Below are 16,088 nucleotides of genomic sequence, written 5' to 3' on the forward strand. Positions count from 1 at the left end.
ATTTCCTCAGTTTTATTATATAGCATTGACGTTATTTGCATCAGATGAAATAAAAAACAATACCTCCCTGATGCTGTCCTTTGCTATTTCTTATATTTTCTAGTCATAGACAACAGAACATTCGGTGAACATATGAAAAACCTTCATTAGCATAATAAATAGCAGACTCCCAAATGGAAAATTACCAGGGTGGGGCCTGTAATTCCAATAATGCATCTTTAATTCCAAAATACACAACTAAGATCAATGAAAAAGCAAGTATCCTCTTACCTTGGGATCTCGTTTTCTCCAAGTAATGCCAGACCTGTAACACCTAATAAAAACACATTCTTGCTTTTCCTCATTTTTTACTTAGGTACGTACTACTACAGCTTAAAAGGACATTTTCTGAAGCATCCTGATAAAATCAGAGAAAGGCAAAGACAGGTAGGAATAAACAAATAATTCACCATAAAGAGCAAAAATTACCTTTAGCAGGGTTTACTTTTATCCCTGACCTATACAGCATCTCCTCATTCTGCCAGTCCCCATTCCTGACAACAGTCTTGAGTCCATAGAAAACAATTAACGCAGCAGTGGAACAAAAAACCAAGTTCTTCAGAAAGCGCCTTTGGGCTTTGACATAAAGGGCCCTGACACCTACTGTAACCAGCAGGCAGAAGCCCATACTAGGAACATACAGTACACGCTCTGCTATTACAAAGCCAACATAGAAAAATAGGTTTGTGGCAGGAACAAAGGGCACTATTAACAAAGACAGAGACAGAACGACAATGTTCTCAGTTGAAGGAAGCTGCCGTCTCTGCACATCATGCTTTTTTATACCATTCTCTTCTTTTGATGCAAAGCTTGACTTCACCTCCAGTGTCTTGTACTCCATCTCTGAGTGGCAGCTATGCCCATTAGCGTTCTGCTTGCCATTCATTACAGCTCTCCCATTGCATTCTCGCTCATCGCTGGAGCCCTTCAAGCTGAAGAAGGCGAGGAGGACGAGTCCAGCATAGAAGGCCACAGTGTGTAGGTTCCTCCAGTCGCTGACTGCTTTCAGAAGAGGCACGGCGTCCATAGACCAGTCAAAGCTAAGGGTATCTGGGCACAGCAACAGCCAGAGGTTCTTGGTTGGCAGGTAAAAGAAGGTCAGCGTACGTGTGAGGAAACTGTCAGAGTCAGCTGCTGGATTGTCAGAATTGGAAAAACTTGGGGGCTTGTTGCCCATCCAGTACAAGCGGACACCCAGCAGCGCAGTCCCCCAGGAGATCAATAAACCAATGCTGAAGAAGAGGGTCAAATTCTTTCTCTGAAAGAAAAAAGAAAAAAAAAATCACTATAAATCAACACCAGGTGTTTAATTCTGTAAATTACAAACAAAAGGAACCCAGAAATATCTGATACAACTTTCTTTTTGGTAGTGGAATCAAGCACTACAGTTCTTGGTCTCTGACATTTGGATCACAAAATGTTGATATGACGTCGACCACAGACTAAACGAAACGGTTCTTTCATTTAATCTGTATCAACCCTGTATCAGAGTCAAGCCTTTAAAGATGTTAGGGCGGTCAATCCTTGCTTAAGATTTCGTTGTGAAACCCTTTGTAAACTCTTCATTTTAGAGGAATTAGTGGAACCTCACAACAGTTCTTACATAACTTCCCAGATCCTTTCTTTGCTCCTGGCAGTGACCAAAACACCAGTTTGCCTTAAGTATTTTTAAAGAATGCTCCAGTTCCATTTCCCTAATTAAAGTCTCTCCTAAAGATTTCATCTTAGGACCAATAAACTTTCCAAGAAGGCAAGAAAGGAAAACAGACACAGATTCCATGTTTAACTCTTCCAACTCCAACCTATTAACTACAGTGATCACTTTGAGCCTTCAGATATGCCTACTAGTGAAAGCCCCACTTCATTTTGCATCTCACAGTGAAGGAATATATATCTTTTTTTCAAGCACACCATATTAAATAACTGCTCTAAAACCTTTAATATCTTGATAACCACCTAAATAATATTACGTGAAGCATGCAGCTGTCTCCACCTACCCATGTCATCATGCTAACAACTTGAAGAACCTCCACTTTTCTACAGAGTAACTCCACATTTGTCAGCTGGAGCTGCTTATTGGGTTCCCCTCCGCTGCATCCGAAAGCACTTACTTATTCAAATGGTTGCAGAAACACACCACTTCTGCCTAAATGAGAATCGGGAAGCAAAATTTTCTCACCAGTTTCTAGGACTGATGAGCTTAAGTTCTGCTCTCAATTACACAGGCGCTCTAAATGAAAGCTGTTTTGGATTACTCTCTCTTTGCAGCAGAATCTGTGAAAGCTAAATTAGACGTATTTTTATATTTCAATTTCTCAGATGTCTTTTATAAGAAAAACTATTTGCCAAATAGCTCCAGATAGCATATAAGCACTTTGATAATCTTTCCCTCCATTATTACAAATAATTATTTGTCAATCATTTTTCATTTTATTAGGTTTGTTTTTTCCATCTTACACTACACATTCCTGGGATGATTATTCACTGTTTCCTCAGTTATTCATAAGCAAAATCACACACTGGTATGTTTTATCATATTTCTTTCAAACAGCCCCTTAAAATCATGAAATACAGATGAATGTGCTGCTGCATTTTAGGTCAATTATTAAGAGTTTTCTAGCATTAGGTTACTGACGTTCCAGTAACAGACATGGTCTAGTCATCACAATTTATCTCCCTAACTCATGAAGAAATGTGTTGCTTTTCATATTTCTATGGAGTTTCTCCTTGTGAAGTTTAAAATACTAATTCAAAGAACTCAATGGAGGCATTAGTAGGGAACAAACAAATTAATGAAAAGAATATTTATGTACTTGTATCTGAATCACCTAAAAATGCTGTCTCTTTTTATACCCAAAGCAAAGCTTGAGTTCACATATGTTGGTTGCTATATTAATCTCCGATTGATTTATTAGGTTTTGTATATTTCTATATCCTGGAAAATCAACAGTTTTTTGGTAATAAATCAATCAAAACCCACATCTACACTTTACGATGAACTTATTCCCTGAAAAGCCTACTGTTACAACCTACTTTTATTTGTAAACTGAATAATACTTCGCAACTCATCTCAGATACTGTTTAATCCCTGCCAGCCAGGACTGTTTAAATGCTTCTAACGTTATAAAGCTGTGTGAACTGGTTACCATCAAAACTCCTAAGTTTCTATTTGGAATAAAACAATTATTCAGATTCCATGGATTTGCATGTACACCCTCATTGTAAAACCTATGTCCCTGGTTCAACCTGTCCTTTCATTCCTGTCATATTTTGCTACATGAAAATTTTTATGCCCACCGCTCTGGCTCAATTATTTTCAAAATTGTTTCCTTCAGATATGCATATATGCATATAAACAACTCTCAAATATTAAATGTAACATTTTTTGCTCTTTTTATACACCCTTCTACAGTTCCTTAAGAGGAGGCTGCTTAGAGAGAAAGAGGCTGGGAAGTGGAAGATGGTTATTTCTGTTCATTTGTTTATTTGTTTTAATTAAAAATTCAGAGCAGGTCTTTGCTGCAGGACTATGTACAACTTGCAATATTAAGACAGCCCAAATAATAAGCAAGTGAAACTTGATTAACAAATGAGAAGTGAGCTTTCATGGATTGCTTAGACTGCTTTGTTATTTTGTTAATACTTAAAACCAGGAAGAAAATCTCCCTGTCCTAAAGATGTAACAACGGTGCTTTTTAATTAAATGCAGAGAGAGTTCACATTAGAAAATTCTTTGACAAAACCATGCTAGAGCAGATATGCCATTCCAGGTGGATAATGGAGAAACCTGCTAAAAACTTTCAGATCTTCATGCATCATAAACGAGAAACAATGAAAAGCTCACCTCTTGCTCCTAGCCCTAGAATGCAAACAATGTGCACCTCAGAGCTAATCCATCCTCACTGCTGGAGTAACTATTTGCAGACTTCCTTTAAAGCTAAATTTTAAGATCTGTAACGCCCGAATCCTCACACTTCCTGGTTCTACAAAGAATACAACAAATCTACATGCAGTATTGCGTTTCATGCTTTAACAAAAATTCTTTTTTTTTTTTAAACACCAGTGTCAAATGAAGTATCTAAGCATTCACTCATGGAGAGCAGAGATAACCAAGTAGGTGGTTTTCCACACCAGCATATCTGTTCATCATGCAGTGAAATACTAGTTAACTAGAAAAGGAGCTTTGATGGATTCTTTAGCTTATTTAACTGACTACAGGAGTGGAGTGCAAATATCCTCTTGTTGCCTCAGACACAAATGCTATGCATCCTTCCCCAGAAACTATTTCAGATCTGGATCTTCTCAAAAGTCAGTAGCTTTATATTTTTTTTAAATTAACTACACGTTAACTATAGCTACCAATAACCTATGTAATGCTAATGTGCCATTGTGAATTTTCAGATTTCAGAGGAGATCGTCTGGACTCAATCTAAAACCAAGAATAAAACTATTCCTAATACTAAAACTTCTGCCACAAAAGTTTAAAGTAGGACGCCTTTTTTTTTTTTTTTTAAAAAAACATATATGGATACTGCTGGCTCAGAAAAGGAACGACAAACTCACTCCCTTTCTTTTCTCTCTCAACACTCAAGACTTCTGCACAGCTTTTATCCCTCTGTACAAATATAATCAGAGAAAATTAGAAAGGTTTAGCTCCCATTTTTGCTTTTCCTTCCAGGTTTTGTACAACAAACCAAAGGAAAAAAAGAAACACCGGTTACAGCAATTTAGTAAAATTATATAATATAATCAGTTCCTCAGCAGACTTCTGCTTGCAAAGAAAGGGATTTCAAAATTAACTCTGCTCAGACAAGCACTTTCACCAGCAACTCTTCCTCTGAGCCTCCAGACAGCCTGTGCTCCCCTGATTGTGCACATGTAGTATACGCCAGCAGCAGGAATAGATCCTCTGTAATGCTTGGCAGAGGGATTTGGATTACTATACTCATGAGTCCTAATCCAGCCCATCTGCCATATGTTTTGACACCCCCATAAATTCTCTAACCTTTCATAAGTAGTCATTTTCATCTGGGGAAAAAAAATGAGCACTGATTTAGATCAGATTTAACATCTCTCCTGCCCACTAATAGCCAAGTACCACCACTGCAATTTTAGCGTTTGTGACTGCATAAACCTTTTTCATCTCCCTACCAAAATCCATCTGCATGACCCACCCATATTGCACATTTACCTTGTATTAAATCCTAATTCCTCACTCCATTATACTGCTCTTAAATAAGGCACTGCAGCAGATTTCTTGATTGGGCAGGTCCTGCCAAAGCTCCATCATCACCTAAGCGGTATCCAAAGTGTTTTCAAAAGACACTATTCTTTTAACCTCACCTTGTCCATTTCACAAAGCAGCACTAAAATAAGACGTGGTCAACACAGTCAAAGCATATCAAAAATCACAGTCAAAATCACCTGGCTAACCACTAGAACTCAGGAAATGCAGAAAAGGTGGTTAAGTCACCAGGCATTACTTACAGGAGTTTCTTTTCCGATTGAGAGCTCCTTGAAAATATGTTGGCTTGCGACCTGGGGCAAAGTAGCAAAATGCTGCCAAATCACTATGCGGACAGTGTCTTGTTTCCACAACAGGTAAAGGCTCCTGGATCACAGCTCAGCCAAGCCTGAGCTGAACTAGAGTTAAAAACATAACCGCACTAGGGATGAAGGTATTTGCCCCAAGCCCTGCTGGGTCATAGCAGTGAGCTGGAAGTGGCCTTTACTGCTCCCTCTCCACCTGCCCGGTTTGCTCCTGCTCGCGTGATCCACCAGATGAGCTTCCCTCATTGACAGAAGTGATACCACAACAGGCAGCCTGAAGGTCTGCTTCTCCTCTCAGTTGAAACTCTTGTCTATAGTTTATCCCATATTTTGATCAATTAAATGTCATTTACTTCTAGTGTTGTGAACCTGCACAATTCTTCCTCAACAAGCAAGTCAATGTATTCATAAAACAGCTGAAGATTACATGTATATATTTTTATTGCAATTAGTAAGTAGCACAAGCTAAGCAGTCCTTGTTGCTATTTACTTGCCTTACTAAAATTTAAATTGAGTTATAAATACTGGCATTTAAAATTACCCAAAGTATTCTTCTAAAATCCTTAATACTTTAATATGAATCTTTACATTAAAATACAAAACAAAACAAAACACCACCAACCTCTAATCTCTCAGCTGAAAAAAGTTATGAAGACTACAGGGGAAAAGATAAATCCCATTAAGAGCGGAAACTGTATGAATGACTGGAGGTAGTACAAGAGCAGAAGGGACTACATTAGCTTGATAAACCTGTGAGCACAATCAGTACAACAGAGAAGGCTCTCTCTGAGGATAAGCCTACACAATCAAACGCAATGTGACAATGACAAACTATGGATATTTACCCAGGGTTAATATCCCTGCATCTATCTGCAGAAGCAAGAACTTAACACAAGAGATTAGAAGCCTACTGGGACCAAAAGACATTCCTGAGCTCCCAGACTGCTCATGAATGATGTCCAGCAGCACTGTTGCCAGAAGACAGATAGGTAGATGATAAATAGATAGATAGATAGATAGATAGATAGATAGATAGATAGATAGATAGTCCAACAGTCATTCCTGCATTTCATTTAGCAAGCATTGTCTCATTGAAGAGGTTTTGCAGTGAAGGAAGGATGCTACACTTTCTGCACTAGCCAAAATGCTGAAAGGTCACTGAACATGCAAGTATATTGGAAGGCAGAACTGGAATTCAAAATTATCTTGAAAAAAAAACAGAGAAATGTTCAGGAAAATAAAAGGCAGAGGCAACTCCAACTGCTTAAAGCTACACAAGTATGAGACGTGGAACAAGTAGTTGGCTCATCTTCAGAGTAGTGTCAGGGATTATCACAGATCATAAGCAGCTCTTTTAAACCGCTGCTAAAAAGGTAAACACTGTACTGAGACTACAGATGAAAGCACACCCTTCAAAATATGTGAAGTAATCCTTCTATTCTTCTCAATACCAGTAAATCCTTAAAGTGTCTGGTTCCAGCACAGAACTTTCAGAAATAAATGAAGGAACTAGATAGAGGTCAAAGGAGAGGAATGAGACTGATTAGTGATCTAGAAAAACATGTCCCATGAGGAAAAAATGAAGAACATAAGCTGTTTAGACATGACAGCTGCCTTCTAGTAAATAAATGACTGCTGCAAACAGGAAAGGAATCATCTGTTATCTATATCCATGTCCAAAGGATAAGAATAATAAGCTTCAGTTCAAGAAAGGAAGATTTGGGTTAGGTATCAGGAGACACTTTCCACTGCTCAATATAGGGATGTGCTGGAAAAATTTGCCATGAAGGTTGGCTCTATGGTGTCTTAAAGAACAGATTAAATATGTAACTTGTAGGAAAGAAATAAGTATTGTCTGTTTTTAGGGACAGTATGATGCACCATATGGCCTCTTGAGGTAACTTCTAGGCATAACTTCCTGTGATATCGCAACAGTATTATCAGCATTCCTAATGAAAAGCAGCACACTTTCTTTCTGGAAACATTTTCTCTTTGTGACCTTTAAAAGTATAACCCATCCATGCTCCGGTCATTTCTGCATTAAGTACTAAAGCCCCCTGAAATCCTCCTTTGTCTTAAAATTTGCTTCACTTCCCTCCAACTCAGGCAATGTTAGCTAAGATGATCCTCATTTTGTTTGCCCAGTCACATTAGCATTTGCTAAACATTTCTAAAATGCACTTCTTAGAAACTAACACCGCTTTTTTTCCCCCCCCAATTGCTGCAAGTGCAAATCCATGTCATTATCTCTAATAAAAAAAACCCTCAATCATATATATTAAAGGCTTGCAACCTTCATCCATCCATCAACTCAAAGGTGATCACTGCCCATTTTCTGCCTTTAAGACTTTCATCCTAGAACGTCTTACAACTACTGTGTATGAATACCTCTGCAAAGTTTAAAAAAATCTGCAAAGAAAATATTAATAAAAAACAATCTGGGAGAGTCAATGAATTATTTCTAACCTGGCCACCATAATGTCAAAATTACATTTTTTTCTTGCTGCATTTCCTCTTCTGCCCTCCTTGTCTTCTCCATGAGCATTCTTCTACCCCTAGATATACGCATACATGATGTTGTAAAAATAAAAAATAAAACACACAAAAAACCCTGATATTTTGTGTTGAGAGCTTTAGTGCAACATCGAACAATGTAAATATAGGTTTCTATTCGCTATAAAAATAATAATAATAATTCAAGCTTTCTGGTTGGTAGAATAGAGCCATGGATGTCAGCATTTATGCAAGTTAATGGCCAAATTTCAACTCACCCATTCAAAACGCTGACAGCAATATTGAGCCAAAGAGTCGGTACTAAAATGTTATAACTTCTTGGTAACACACAAGATATAGAAAAGAAGTTAAGGAAAAAAAGAGTAAAAGTAAATAGTTCATCTAAGACTCCGCAAAAAGCTAGCAGCGTACATAATGAGACAAAAAAAAATGCTTGAAATTTTAAAAACTCGTTATTATCAGCATGCCAAGAAACCCAACTAGCACACAAAACCGCACACAGCAACTCATGTAAGATCAAAGGGAACCACTGGAAAATTCCATCTGTGTAAAACAGCACCGGTTCGCCTCTGCTGTGGGGACTGCAAGGACACGGGACAGTCTCAGAGGTAAGCGGCACCCGCATGGTGCTGGAGCAACTCGGTGAGGGGACCTGCAGGTCCCTGAAGAGAAATGAAGCTTTGCCCAGGTCTTTCTGGGAAGGCAAAGGCTGTACCTGCTGCACAGCTGGGCCGCCCTCTTGAGTGACAAACACACCTGAAAATGAGTACCCAAGGCTGAGGCCCACCGCGTCATTTGTGCCTCCTACACCACACGAAGTAAACCTGACCTGACAATGCTTTCAAACTACTCAACCTGTACAAAGTGTTGGCAACCTACTTAAGGCCTGCTCACCTGAACATTTGGAGATGCATTTTTTCTTCTAAAGGAAGCTTGTTCTGCTCTTCTGTACAACACACAGGCACACTTAAGGAACAAGGAAGCAAAGTAGAGCACATACTGCAATCCTACCTGTAAACCTACCACCAGAAATTATTATTTCACATTCCCTACACTAATAGGATGGCAATAAAGGAAAATTAAAGCCTAAGACATGGTTTAATATGCAGTGGGAGAAAAATGCGTGCCCTATAAGAATGTAAATAGACACATACTTTTTAAATGATTAATGCAAATAGAAATGAATTTTATGAGCAAAAAAAAATGTTGTTTAATCTTAGATTAAGCCTCTGGCAATGACTAAGCGACTTTATCAATACGGTAGGAGGAAGTCATCAATAACCAATTTCTGTACATGGAACAAATAGCAAGTTGGCTCCAGTTTTAACAGAACAACCTGTCTAGATATAATAGAAATCCATCAGCTGGAAACCCACTGAGCTACAAAAGCCAGTTTCTACAGTGGATAACAAGCAACATCTTCTGTGTTTTTTTGTTTTTTCCCTTTGCCACCTGAAAAACTGAGGTGTTTTGTTTGTTTAATTTGTACATTTAAAATATAGTGCAAGCAGCAAATTTATCTTGAAATTATTCATAAAAAATAAAATATATTACAAATTTGAACACTTAATTGTAATTCTTCTAGTAAAGTAAGGCTTATACACCTACATAATTTTCAAAGAGAAATGCAAATAATATTGAAAGTCCACATGAAATATAGAACCTGCTTATCAACTCAGAAGGTGCTTTATAGTATCAAGAAAGATTCACTTAGGATCATATAAGTAGTCATTTATTTCCTTAAAAAAAAAGAATATTTAAAGCTGATTTCGGTGCAGGTATTTTATTTTCAGATCTACTGCTTCAGCAAGATAGGGAAAAAATTGCTAAGTGACTCAGAACCTGTCTGTGTGACAAACTGTATACAAGGCTATGTTGTGACTAAAATAATTATTTAAAGAAATCCCACCCTCCTCCTACACCCACCCACCAAACACATCTTTTTATGAGGTGGTACAAGAAGATGGCCAAAAGGCACTCACAGGTAGTGCAACTATTATGCTTTAAGTCAGTACCTTTAGAAGGAAGAATAAATTTCACAGTATCACCCACTTGTCATTTTTTTCAGATGCCATGCTTATTATAAATAACAGCCTAAAGGATGTCTCCTATGCTCTGGATGCAATCTCTATATAATTACTACTTATTCTGTGCTACAATAGCATCACATTTCAAACAACTGGAACCACAAAGAACTGGAGAAGCTAAAGGCAATGCAGCAATGACAATCAGTTTTGGAAAGCCTTCAGAAAAGCAACTTGCAGTGAGAACTACATACCTTTGAGATTCAAAGTCACCATCAACAGCAGATGAAAGGTAATTCAAAGCGAATGCTAACAAATAGTAGGTCACCACCATTAATGAAAAACTCATTTTCCAAGTCTACTGACAGGAACTCCTCTCATACTCCCAGTCAAAACAAATAGTCTGAAGCACAACTACATGCTTCCTATGCCATCTAAGCTAGTCCTGCCTCCCATGTAGCTAACCAGGTGGCTATGAAGCACTGGCAATAAAATTCTAGAGATATATACTTGGATGTTTGAAGAACAACACATTGGAGGGGAAAAAAAAGCAACTTAGTAAAGAAAACAAATTAACAACCTTTGTAAAACCTGACCAGTAAGTGCTGCAATCTCAGAGAAGTAAGACTGGGGAAAATTAACATTTTAATAACATTTTCATTAGATCAGGTTAGTCTCTTCTAGAATCAGTTATTCTCAAAAAATAATTTGATTAAAAGAGAGTTTGCTACATCCTATATTAATTATTGGGGAAGTATTGAATACACTAAATAGAAATGGGAAAGAATACCTATTAGAAAATGAACAGAGACAGAAGAAACTAAACATCTGCAGCAAATAGCATTGGCTAGCTACATAAGTAATCATTACCCAACGAGAACGGACAGTTGCGAAAATATCACAGGAATAGAAATGTACAAATATAAGAATATTTAGCCAATAATAAAAACTGCAAATACTTCAATGGAATATTTCCTCAAAAGTGTGTTTCACAAAAATAGAATACCTTGAATGGGATGTCCTCTACCTTGTTTCCCTACATTTGAAATAAAAAGAAAATATGTATTTTTTTTAATATTAGCATTAGCTTTTCCTGCCCTTAGTCTTCATGCCTTTTTAAGAGGTATATAAAAGGATATTTAAGCATAGCCCTTGTAAAAACATGAATTGCATTACTAAGGTCTGATCTAGAGACAGAGTTAAAGGTAAAGCAATTACTGACCTCAGTAATGCAAAACCAAATCCTTAATAATCAAACTAAAGAGAGATGAAAAATGGTGAAGCAGAATATGGATGACAAAACTTACTTCATGTCATGGGACTGTAATTGACATGGTGACTCATTCCTCTCCATTAAGCTAATGTGAAGAAATGAGGCAGTTAGCAATCTCCTGTGAACCGATACCAAGATACTTCTCAACCAAACTATTAGGGGTGAAGTATTTTAAAGAGGTCAATTACTGATACTGTAAGAGGTATGCTGAAGCCCCTTAACCCATTACATTAAACTTACTTGAAAGCCTGCACAGTTATTTTGTTTAGCTTAAAATAAGATCTTTACTATTTCCCACTAGGCAGTGATCTGTGGTCAGATCAGTTTAGCTGTAAACCAATCCAGCACCTCTGAAGGAAATGAAAAAAAAAATATTCTCTTAGAAGAAATTAAGACATTTATTTTTTTGTTAAATACATTCCATACCATTATCAAAACATTTGCTTTAAATAAGCTTCTTAGCTTTTTGGATGAAACAAAGGAGGAAGAAATAAAACCGGTGCAAATGGAAATCATTCTGCCTGCACACACTCATCCATATTCACATACATATGCACTAAGAGCCTTCCTTATTAATTCCTGGTTTGTAGGCCCACTGTATTGGAAAGATATTTCAGGCATCAAGGAAATAAATGCAACAGTCTTTCCTGAGCATGGCCCTGGTGCAAACAGACAGCCATTATGAAATTCATTCCAGTCTCATTAATGAGCAAAGTTTGGAAGTGCAGCATTTTGGAGCCATAAAGAGACGATTTATAATGAGACTTCACTCAGTGGGAAGGCTGAAGTACAGCAGTTCTCTCTCCAAGTTATCATAACAGAAAGTCATTTAATGAGTGTGGGATTTCTTCAAGAATTCAAAAAAGGCAGGATTTGGAAGAGGATGTGTTACATTATGTAGACACCCACGTCACTGAACATTTCTGCTACACTAAAACCATCAAAATAAAAATGCTCAAAGTTGTTCCCATTTTTAGAGTTTGACTTGTTTTTAATAGGCACTTTCAAATGCAAAAGACAGATTTGTAGATATTAGAATCAGCATAATTCAGTATTAAAAAGTTAGCAAGGTATAGTGAAACTAAACTAGGTTGCCTAAGATCAGGCACTCCATTGAAAAAATCGCTCCCTGAAGCAACACACTGGCTGGCAAAGCAACAACAGAAGAGCAGAGAGGTAACTTTCCTCAGCAAATCCAGCAGAACCTGTGGCGATACCTGCCTCCCTACAGCACCCTCCCCTTCAGGGGAGCACTGAGCATGCTGGTGACCCAAATTTAATTGCACACAAACCTGAGACCCCCCCTTAACCCAGTCCAGCTGAAAGCTACATCCAGTCCCCAAAAATGGCTTTAAAAAGAAAATAAATTTCACTAACCCATATACTACAATCCTCACACATACATTGGGCACATAAGGGCTTTCCATGTTAGAAATTAATCAGCTGGCTTAGAGATCACATTATTGAGTTTGCTAATGAAGGGTGGCAGTAGGAAGGAGAAGACAATGGACCAGAGTGTGCCAGACTTCTTAAAATCAAAGTGCATGCATAACTGGACTAACACTCAAAACACATTTATTGCCTAACTAGTAAATTTAGACTGTGGCTACTTCACAATATGGCAATTTAGACACCAATGCCACTTTGGGAACTTTTGTTTGTTTTTTTATGGTTTTCAGGGTGATCAGCTCCTTGCACAAATTGACATTGTGTCAGCAGAACGGAGGAAACATCGTGTGGGGTGGAAAACTGAAGGAAGCGGTGTGACTTTGTTAAGCCATGACTGCCACCAAAGACGCCCATCAAACCATGACTTCAAAGAACAACACTAGGACAGCTACACTCTTGACATGCATTGTAGCAACACACACACACACATCCCCACTTCTTCAGCAAGTGAGACTTGTAATTCTTACACGAGAGTAGCTACAACTATTATACCTTAGGTACTAACATTTCATTTTTCTAAGTCTTGAAAAAAACCCCTAAAGTTCCACCAAACATAAGATGCATAACTTACATTAAAACAAGAAGTCCTCGAGCCATCATGCTCAAAGAATGATTACAGAGCCATAAAATTCCCTCCTGCCTGGCATTCTTAAAAACATCTATTCTACGTAAGCTGCTTGCTTTCAAGTTAAATACATACGTTACCCAGATGTCATGCTAGTAAAGGTCCAAACTCCTTAGTCTTGGAGAACACTGTGCAATATGTTTCCTTATCCCTTGGAATTGTGCACATCTTCAGCTCCTTGATAATCTTCATATAGTAACTTCACTGCTAGTATTCTGTCTCTGCTTCAAACCATCTGCCCCACCCACAGATCCACCACTAGCTCATCATTCTCCTGTCAAAAGCACCTTAAGATTCCCTCTTGAACCTTCTCCATTTCTCCCTCGTGGATGGAATAGCTATCCTCAAATAGCCCCAAAAAGTGGAGATTCTTCCAAAGTTTTGCTCCAAGTACTATGACAAAATGCACCTCATATCACATGAAGATCTAGATGCTTCTTCTGTCACCAATTCTGACACAGATATGTTGAATTATGTGAAGCAGATTGCTTAACCAATTTCTGTCTCCTTTTGCTGTAATCCTTCCCTACTGCCTCTAAGTTAATATATTATGATTGGAAAAGGAGCTGGAGTTTGTAACAGTGTTTTCTATGGTACACAAGAAGGTTCTGCTCCCTTGTAAGTGACAATTATAATTAAGCACCACAGACAGTAGTAACTTCTTTTACTATAAGATCTAGAAAATTTCCCCTAACATGCTTCTGCTGCACGTATATTTAACATAAGTAGTAGTTTTCAATTACTTTATTTCCATCTTTCGTCACCCTTAACTCCTTTTACTATTTGCTTCTGCCACATACTGCAATGAAATGCAATGGTGCCTTTGGAAACGGTGGTGTCCACCTTTGTGCCTAACGCCTTGTAAAATGAGGCAACGGTGCATCCCGGGAAGCCCAAGTACAACATCATCTACCACTTATTCTTACAGAATTTTATTATTTAATTATGCAGGTAGACACATACAGCGCAAGTCCACCTAAAGTGAGGATGTAGCCTTTAGCTGACAATTTCAGCCACTACTCTACCACAAAGAAATTGATTGGAAAGACCTCATCAGTATTGAATCATCATCAGTTACCTTGTTTGCCAGAATCGCACTAAGAAAAAAGACAGAAGACTTACTGTTCTTACATATGAGTGAGGTGAGGTATGAAGGGAGAAAAGACATCTTTTATTAGAGCAAGCAGCATAGCTAGAAAAACATACATTTTATAATTGGAAAAAAATAGCCCAAAAATGGGCAGCTAGTCTAATACAAGATATTACTCCCTTCAAATAAAATCTGGTATATTTTTTTAGCATCATAGTGACAGTTATACTAGTGCTGTTTGCTATTAAGGAAGAAAAAAGTCTAGAGAAATGAAAGCAATTTTAGCTATCAAAAAAAAAAAGTATCTTAATTGCTTAGTTTTCAGGTAAAGTGTGCAAAGCAGAAATGAAAGACAATAGGAGTTTGGTCTTTTCTTCATATACAGCACTTCTATCCATTTTTGCCTCACACAGGAATGGCCAGAATAATCCCAGAAGTCTCTTTCCTTTAAAATAAAATAATGTTGAACAGGGACATTTCAGACAGCTGTTTCTGCATTAGTGATGGAAAGACATGGGGTTAAAAGGTATAAATATGCTGGGAATAGAAGGAAATCTCACAAGTAAGAGAAATCTGTAAGTTAAAAGAGAGAAACAAAGATCAGAAACCAGGAGAAGAAAGGAGCAATGACACAAACATAAAGGAGAACAGCAATGAGTTAAAATAAGAAATTCAAGTCCTTATCTTTTTCTTTCCCAAACAGAAAGATAGGATTAGAAATAAAATGGATGGTGGGGTGGAAGGGTGACCAAAAATCTTCAATAGTACAGCTATTCAAAATAAATCACAAAGGAAAGGGAAAGAGACTGAAATAAATTTGAACATGAGAACAAAACCAGAAAGACAACTTTCTTGGTTTGAGAAACTACTGTCACTATTGTGAGCTTTCTTCCTTCTGTCTTCTCCCTTCTCCTTGTCTTTGAATTGCAAATATATGCTATCCGTGTGGTTGCCAGCAACTCCAATTTGGCCAGGTCTCAGTCTTTTAAAGTAGAGTCAGACTGTGCCTCTCCTGTATGGGTACCGCAGCACTCAACATGATGAGACTCTCCTACTGCCAGATCCCCTCCACCTATGAAGCTTTTATAGAAACCAGTGCGGTCACTAAAAAACTGGTTCCAGAGGAAACTGTCACAGATGTAGGGGGAAAATCGAAAAAGGGGATCACTACAACTAGTACTGAAGTGCCAACACTCCTAGCCAACAGTGCATATATATTTTTTTTTATTTATTTTTAATACACTTCCCTCTGTGGGTGGGGCAGCCACTGTGGCACATACATCCTTTGGTGTGTTGAGGGTTTGTATTGTATTATTTTTTGCCCAATTTCCTAATGAGGACATGACTGATTTCCATCTAATGAATTCCAAACTTCCTTTTCCGCACAGAATTCTGTCTCAGGAGGAATCGGCACGGCAGGGTACCCTGGATTTTTTAGCATTATGAATCCTGAGATACCACAGAAAGGGACTTACCATGCTCAATTGATTTTCAAGACAGCAAGTAGGCTCCAAAAAAGTCAGA

The 16,088-nt window shown here is 37.8% G+C and overlaps 1 protein-coding gene across 1 annotated transcript in view; it reads right to left on the minus strand.

The window, feature by feature from the left end:
* TMTC2 (transmembrane O-mannosyltransferase targeting cadherins 2) overlaps positions 1-16,088 on the minus strand; it is a 256,438-nt gene that overhangs the window by 105,007 nt on the left and 135,343 nt on the right. Inside the window, exon 3 of the mRNA XM_082043051.1 lies at positions 469-1,297. Within this exon, the coding sequence (XP_081899177.1) occupies positions 469-1,297 (829 nt within the window). The remainder of the gene's footprint in view (positions 1-468; positions 1,298-16,088) is intronic.

Source organism: Streptopelia decaocto (assembly GCF_964273445.1).
Source record: "Streptopelia decaocto genome assembly, chromosome: 1".
Classification (NCBI taxonomy): Eukaryota; Metazoa; Chordata; class Aves; order Columbiformes; family Columbidae; genus Streptopelia; species Streptopelia decaocto.